The 8,687-nt window shown below is 43.8% G+C and overlaps 1 protein-coding gene across 7 annotated transcripts in view; it reads left to right on the forward strand.

The window, feature by feature from the left end:
- The window catches only part of Shal (potassium voltage-gated channel protein Shal), a 110,154-nt gene that overhangs the window by 73,210 nt on the left and 28,257 nt on the right, over positions 1–8,687 (forward strand). For all 7 annotated transcript variants that reach the window (XM_018032781.2, XM_018032782.2, XM_018032783.2 and 4 more), the window contains exon 4: positions 2,494–2,646. In XM_018032781.2, the coding sequence (XP_017888270.1) occupies positions 2,494–2,646 (153 nt within the window). The remainder of the gene's footprint in view (positions 1–2,493; positions 2,647–8,687) is intronic.

Consider the following 8,687-nt stretch of genomic DNA (forward strand, 5'->3'; position numbering starts at 1 on the left):
GTTATTATAAATATAATAATGCGTAGAATACATCATTGAAATCTGATCTAAAACTCAGAGTTCGTTCTCTGGCAAACATGATTACGAATGCATGATGTTTCTCGACGTCGATACGAAACACTAAGTAACCACAGCCCTAATGAGAATTAAGAGTTATTTCATAAGTATACTAACATAATGCATACAAGAAGTTTCGTTGCCTGATTTACGGGCCAACGAATTTCGTTTCAGTCGAAAGCGTAGAGATTCTTCTGAGGGAAAATAATAATGCAGACAGGTTGAAGGAAATTCGCCTTTCTCGTCGGTTTGATACATACGTCCAGGATCCAATGGAGTGGCTTGTTTTATTTCCACGCTTGGGTGCTACTCAGGGGGATGCGAAAATAAGAGACAATAATTCGGAAGAGACGACGAAGACGGCTCGGCGAGTTTATTTCGTAGTACAGACGCGAGTACCGTCGGTCGGATCCACGGGAGACTGGATACCTCGTATACGAGGCTTGCCCTGTTTTGTTCCCTTCTTTTCTCTCCGCTTCGTATTCTCTTCTTTTTTCTCCTTTCCAGGTCTTTGCCGCAATTGGTGCGCGAAATATTTTTCGCGAATCGCCGCTAGAATAAACATATTCTCACCGTCCTCACCACTTATTCTTGTCAAGTAATCCGTATTTTCCGGGTCGTCGACGATTCATGAAATTCAAATGCGCGTTATTCTCTGCAGGTCGTTGATCGAAAACGGGCAACCGAGAACGAATGTTTGACCACGTTCACGATTATTATTTCATTTTTTCTACGGTCAGTTTTATATTTTATTATTAGCGTGTATTAACGTGAAATCGACGTGTTCATTGACGGAATAAAAGGTTCTTGCCGTTCTACATCATCGAATATTAGAGGCACTTGAGAACGTTGAAAGGTTCGGCTGATGTGGTAGGTTGATTTTCGTTGTTAAATACCGTTGGGACTGTTCGCGTGGCCAACATTGAGGAATGCAAGGAAGTGAGTGGTTATCGAGTGATCTCCACGTCAGTCAGGTGTACAGAGATTTGCGAAAAATGGAGCAGCCCCGCAACCCTCTTCTGAAAACCGTTTGGGAAAAACCTGGAAACGGAAGCTTAAGTTGAGGACTGAGTCACTGGTGCGACGAACTTTCCATCGTAGTCCATTCATTTTTCTCTGCCAATAATTATTTCAGTGCGATTGATTTTATACTTATCCAGTAAAAAAGCATTAGTTTACTGCATTTCAACTGAGTCATAAAAATGCACTTGCCCGTGTATACATAAATAAATAAATTAGGTTGTTCAATAATTTGTTGAGTAGTTGTAATCGATTTTACCCGTGAAATACTTTCCTACGTGATTGCGGACGAAATTGTTCTTGATAGAAACTGTCGCACGGTGTATCGCAACGAACGTGCGTTCTTGGTCGCGTGAGTCTGACGGCGAAACAACTCGTAACACGGTCTAGGCAATACTCAGCGGACTAAACTTTGGGGATACTCGTTCGGGAATAGTCGCAGAGCTCGGTCGTTAGAACGTACTCTGCTATTTCCAGAGCAATTTCTCTAGATTCTTTTTTCCCTCAAAAGCAGAGGTCCACGTAAAACGAGACGTTAACCGTTTTGGAGTGGGCGCGGGGTGGGTGATGGTAGTACAATTTCGGATTCAACAGAAGCATACCAGGAAACTATTTACAAAATCGTTTTCAAGCCAGATGTTCAAAACAGATTGTAAGTCTATTTTATGCTAGACGTCGCGTTCGCTCGAGGAGCACGCACTTAGCTGACAGATCACGTTCTACCGCGGCCCCCGGCTACGTACGCGATCTCTGCAGGCCGTCGATAATTTTGATTAAAACTGAAGATTTTTTAATTAAATTTCTGAATCCACTTTCTGAATTTATGTATTACGTTCGTCGAAATGACGCGAAGCTCGAGGTGTTCTATTCATAATGGGTTTGTTCATTCGTGCCACGTTGACTTTGGGCAAAATCGAGCATAACACTGCCTAGAGCCGTGTATAATCGACTTGATCGCAGTACGGACGTTTGATTAAAAATGAATAAGGTTTCCACGTGGATCGAATTACGAACTTACCCCCCGACACAGGATTCCAAGGAGTTTATAGGTAACGAGATATCGATGGCCATAACAGATTATAAAACTTGAAACAGAAGAGGATCGGAACTTCGTCCGGTAAATTACGAGACTGTAAACTTAACAGCAAACTTTATACTCTGTCCCAGTGGAACTATAACTATGGGTACACAAAATCAACCAATGAGATTGTAATGAACTTCGCGGTAATGTTGGGACTGATTTCTACTTTGCAGATGGTCGAAGATATTGTAAGATTCATTTCTGATTAAGAATTTTCCTAACATGTGGGCGTTAACGAAATTATGGCATCGCAAATTCCATAATATGAATAGACAAATCGCCTGAAGAAAGAGTTCCATTTGTATTAATAAGGGTGCGTTTCGTTTCTGTTTCAGGATCGGGAATTCGTGGAGATGGAGGTGCCGTACAACGGCGCTCCGAAGAGGCCAGGCTCCCCGTCGCCCCTGACCTCCCCCGCGCACAGCACTGCCTCCAGGGGCGGCCTGCTACACGCTTGCTGCGGCCGCTGCTACCCCCAACGTTACCAGGTACGCGGTCGCCGAATTCTCGCCTCGACCACCTCGATAAGCGAGGGTCCACCCTCGTCTTCCTCCCACTCTCACCAATCGCAGCCGAGCGGGCATCCGGCTCACTCGCAGTACCAACCGATCGACCCGACCACGGTGCCGAACGTTGCGTTCAACGTGCCCGGTGACACGACGCAACGTCGCCAGGGCGCGACGAGCGCTGCCCCCTCCAGCCCGTACAACGAGACAAGGGTGTGAGCCGGGCTCGGGACAAACTCGTTCTCGTCCATTCGATCTTCGGCCCTGATCGCCGAACCCGTTCCTCCTTCCGAGTTCCTTCATTCCCGACTCGCGGAGAAGCCTCTTTTTCCCAGAGATCGCGATTTAATCGTTTAGGATACATTAGGATCGATTCCAATGTCAGAATTTATGAATCTGTGGCCTAGGCGATTATAAACTTGGGCAGAAACGTTGAAGATTATATATAAGGGAGACGAATCATATCGTATATGTAAAGAGTCGAAGGACATCAGGGATCCTCGTGTTGCCTCGCGTTCCGAATTTCGAGGCATTCAGAGAAAATAAGTATTAGACGTATCGGTAGAAGACTGATCTCTCCATATCTTAGAAAGACTCGCCTGAGATCTCGGGTCAAAGAGTCTCCATTGACCGGCACTAATTTCGATCTTGAGTCTGACTCTCGGAAGATCAATTCGAATCGTTGAATGATAGATTTCGATTCTTCGTCGTTAATCGCGGTTAAAAATCAGCGATACGATCCGGTTATCGTCGATCATATCTCGTCGCCAAGTTGCGTATATAAACCGATTAAAAAATGAACGGCCTCGATTAAAGGTAGCTATGTTCATCGCAAGGTGCTAGGAACGAAATTTGTGTTCCATTGTTGACGATCTCTGTGATCGTTTGAGGTACGATAGGACGCGTACTAGTTTCGATCGATCGATTTGTAGAAATCTAAGAACACCAATATTAACGTCGTAATCTCATTACTCATTCCTCACACGCAGTCGTTTCTCATTGATCACACCGTTGCGTCAGTCCAATCCAGGAATCGATTGAAACCGGGCAAATTTTCCGCGTATCGATCGCAAGATAGCAGCCCAGGCGCACGCACGATGTAACGGAGCGCAGATAGGACCACGGAATACTGCGGTCGTTCGCGACGTCGGATCCCGGTTGTTAAGCGCGATTCCTTACTTAAAAGCTGGGTCGTGCTCACCCTAAACCACTGCCAGCAGCGAGGGGATTCGAATTTCAAACCGTGTGCTCATTCTCTCGGTGATATACTTGCTATTTTATTCCGCGCGCACGCATTTCAGATGCGGATTGCATTCGGTGCGTTTGAATATAAGAGCTAGATAAACCCCGTGGCGGTTCGCTTATCTCTCGCCTAGATTTCCTCTTCAGCTGGGTAGAGAAGAATTCTCGAATTCCGAGTTGAAAGAATCCATTGGAACATATACGTATATGCGTAGGTATATGTGCTTTACGGGAACAGGGAATAAGAACGGGAGAGATGCAAATGAACGACGCGTTCTCGCGTTCGCGAACTAGACAGACAGGCGACGGTTTATCGTTTCTCACGTTTGCGCGCGGATTTTAACATCCATATATGCAACCGGGACTATTCTTCTCGCCTGGCGCATTTTTTCGCGTCGCATTGGTTCTAAGCGGTCTAATCAAGGGTTGAAAATAGTTATGATATTGGTCCGGATTCTTGAAGCAGTTATCGAGAACCGAAAAATGCCGTAACTGTTATTAGGATATTTCGGATATTATATCGGTTCTATAACTGTTATTTCTCGGCTCTGTATTTTGATTCTACCGATACTATTTCAAGTGGAATTCTTAATTTGCATACCGCAGGTATTAACAGTTATTCGGCTTTACACATAAGCTTTTCGCTAAGGAAAATATGTACTTATTACTAGAAAAAACTGTATTCGAAACGAAGGACCGAAATAGAAAAAAGTAACGATTATATATCCGATATAAAATTAATTCTGAAGAACCGAAATCAGGGCCCATATGTCTAATAACAGTTATGACATCTTTTCGGTTCTTTGTAACTTTGTTTCGGTCAGAACCGATATGTAACAGTTTGAAAAAGTTATTGTCGTAACCTTTTCAATCCTTGGGTGTACTATAATATTCTAAGGGTGCCGAGCTTTTCGTTTGTGATACATTATACCTGTGATGCATCTATTTTTCGAGAGTCGAGCGGGGCCTTGCCCCTTTTTTCCTCCAAGTTGGTTCTTGCGTCGTGTTCTAGTGGTATCGATAATTTCGGACGACTTGTATCAGGGGTGGTGAGCATACGGCGAGCTATACTACTACACGAGTAATATATGTGAGAGTTTTTTCAAATTTTTCCATCCACCATTTATATCATATAAAAAGTTCATGAAGTACTCAAATTATGGAATAATTAATTAGTTTTAATCAGTATTTTATAACTGTATTTTTTTCTCCGATATCAACGTAGCAAAAATTCTGAAAAAATTCAGGGATGCACTATCTACGTACCTAATACTTCGTCATTGAGGAAAACAGCTCAGTTAAAAGTGGGAATTTAAAGTTACATAGAGGAAGAAGCTCGCCATCCCTGATTTATATTATCCGTTTAGATACGGTACGATACGCTTTTGTAGTGTTCATACTAAATGTTCGCGTTCGGTAACGAACGTAATTAGTCATCGTTTGAAAATCCGCTAGCAAGAGTTAGCCTGAAATAAATTTATATTGCACGTTTAGTCACGTTTTAACTTCAGCCTCCCATCGTTTTCGTCGAAACATCCTTTGCGAGAATGTCGGATCAAATTCGTCTCCTGCTCGGACTGTGACGCTACGCTAAATACAAACATTTGCATTTAATAATAATTAGAATATCATGCTTTTCATAACTGAATCGTCCCGTATCTGAACGGATTAACGAAAAAGACGGATCTGTTGATCTCGCGTCGTTGCTAGATAGATCCGTGTACCAATCGAATCGAAGAACGAGGATTTCGTTTCCCTCGATTGTACTCAATCGAAGCGGAACTATGGTTCTATCCGTAGATTATCTATCGAATCGTTATCAGTCTCCTTCGGCCAAGCGTTCAGCCGAAGACCAACGGTCTAATTGAAATTATCTCTAGCCTTACTCCGTACTGTCTTCTGATGGCCAATTCTAAATCGGTGTGTAGTGATTATTCTGGTTAGAGCCAGCGGGCTGGAAATAGCTTGGATTTGACGCGTTGCGCGAGGTTCTAGGGCTGGGATATACACAAAGTTGTAGTTTTAAGGTACATCGGACGCGAAAATCCTTCGCCCTTAATTGAAATTGCTAGGTTTATTTACGAGAATTCGTAGATGATACTATTAGGATTACCTACCTCTTTCAGTCGAGTGGCCTTCTCTTCGAATATTCCCGCCCCCTTCGACCCACGCCGTAACCCGAATCACAGAGAGCAGATCTTCGTTTGAGAACGGTCGCACGTCTGTTTCGTTAACTATTGAAAACGGAACGCGAGCACGTATCCATGACTCGAGATCATCGACGTTATACTAGGAACGACGTGGAATATTTTATTTCGGTGGTGTTCGCGTCACGTGATAATTAGGTCGTATTTAAAACTGGATTCCTTTGAAGGGAAAGGGTAAGATATTGAGAATTTGACGCGTATCGATTGCAGCGAGTTGGCCGTAAGTGAGTCTTCTCGTAAATCAGTCGCGGGAGTCGTCGTTAACGAGGGAAAATGAGAAGTGATGAATGGTTCTATCGCTCGACATATATGGACATACGAGGTCCCATCGAAACCCCATTAAGTTCGTTTTCCCTTCTATATGGGTTCAGAGAGCCACCGTTCCTTCCATCGGTCTTCCATTTTGTTTCTGCCGTCACACTCGTGTTCAGTCGTTTCGAAATTTTCTACACTGACCCGTCAGTTTAATGGAGAAATTTATTTAAAGCTGCCTTTGAAATTGTAACCCCTTGGCTAAACGGGCCGGGTTTTAATTTTAATCATCTCGCTAACTCCGACTGGACCGAAAGCTCATCGAAGCTTCATTAAGCGTCCCCACCGTCTTCTGTCTTTTCTCCACGAGCTACCTTTCATCGGTCGAACTATTAGGCGTTAATCGCCCATTAAGTCTTGCAATTAGCCGCTGAACTTCCGCTATCTTAGACCACCCACTCGCTTAGGGAAAACGCTTTAGGCATCGATATTTCAATTTCCTTGATCAACTAAATTGACATAGTTTCGACTAGTCTAACTCAACGTTTATTATCGATTTCAGTCATGGAATAAAACTTTTTACAATTGCCTTAGGAGTTTAGGAATTCTCATTTTTAATTCATTAAGTATAGTGATCATTTTATTAATATGCGTCATCTTTAACTTCACTGCGTGAACTGTGATGGAGCATATCGAGTATCGTAAGAGGGTAGACTCTGTTAGTAGCATGATAAGGCAGAATGGCAATGTTACCTATAAAATTGGCCAAAAATATAGGTTTACTGAATTACATTTTCCGACGTACAATTTCCTGACGTGTTCTGCTCTTGAATTTATTCAAAACAATTTCTTTCAGGTATAAAATTGCTTATAATTAAAGGCATCGTAACCACGATTTTTCATCTATTTTGTAACGCTCATCAGCACATTGTGATTAAATCATGACCAGACCACGTCAGATTCAATTTTCCTCTTTCCAAAGAGTTACTTGATGACCAAAAAATCTTCTTATATATGAACGAAAAATGTAACCCCGTAAACCCATATTTTTTACCAATTTTGTGGGTAATAATGACATTCTGCCTTATCGCGCCGCTATCGAAGTCTACATCCTTAACGCGGCTTTAAATCAATGATAAGATTCATATGCACGAAGGAAAACGAACGGGTCGTCGCGACGTGTACCGTCACCGGGACAATGAATGTGTTCCTGGTTTGCCCATTATGTATACGCGCGGGGTCTCGCTCTTTCAGTCTAGTATAGCCGGTTCGAAATTGCCGAAACGTTCGGGACAGCCGGCAATGTATTCTCCTTGAAAACCGATGTTCGTCGTGTCACGCTGTCAAGATTTCGCGTGTCTCCAAAGGATTTTTCCTGGACGTCTAACCACAGCTTACAACCCCATTGTAATATAACAGAGTGTCTTCACTATTGCTTTATTTAGTGACCCTCCAGGGAGCGACTGAACATCTAGGTGATGATCTCAGAACAACCGCGAAAAAGTGTGCTTAAATCGAAAATAGGGATGAAGCGAAAGTCTAAATATACTATTTTACGGTATTTTACCTCGATTAAAAAAAATTTATAAAAAAGAATATAATATTATTTTATTGTTACCGAAATTTTTGTTTCTAGAAAAATATTCAAAGTGTTAATTTTTATTTTATTAACTTACTGACAGTAAACATAATTGATATTCACTTATTCATGTGGAAATTTTGCGTTTTGAATATGCAACTTCCGGTTTAGGTACAGTTTCGGGTATCCAGTCACTCCCTGGGGGATCACCAATTTTATTTAGCTTCCCGTGGGTATCTACAGTAATTTCCACCGACACGTCGAATTTCAATATGTTCCAGCCTAAACCGTGCACCGCGTCGTCACGATCTCGAGTCACGCGCGTTCCGTCGCGTCGCGTCGTATCGTTCGCATCGAAGATCCTGGTCTCTCGTCGAGTAGGAATCGATAAGGGATTCAGAGTTGAATCGTCGGCTTCCATCGACGTGAAAAATCTCTCGTATCCTGGCCTATAGGTCGAGTCACGTAGCCACGTCCGTGCTCGTGCTCGTCAACCCTACGACCCTCCTACGTCTTCCATTTTTAGATTAAAAACTCGACTGGAAGCCGCGCATCGAATCTTGCCCGAGCTCGTGCCCACCTGCCTCTCGTCCGAACGCACAAAATTCATTAAAAGCCCCCAACGCCCCCCCCCCCCCCCCCCCCCCCCCCCCCCCCCCCCCCCCCCCCCCCCCCCCCCCCCCCCCCCCCCCCCCCCCCCCCCCCCCCCCCCCCCCCCCCCCCCCCCCCCCCCCCCCCCCCCC

This window comes from Ceratina calcarata, unplaced genomic scaffold (genome assembly GCF_001652005.2).
Source record: "Ceratina calcarata isolate Rehan_Ccalc_2016 unplaced genomic scaffold, ASM165200v1 scaffold59, whole genome shotgun sequence".
Classification (NCBI taxonomy): Eukaryota; Metazoa; Arthropoda; class Insecta; order Hymenoptera; family Apidae; genus Ceratina; species Ceratina calcarata.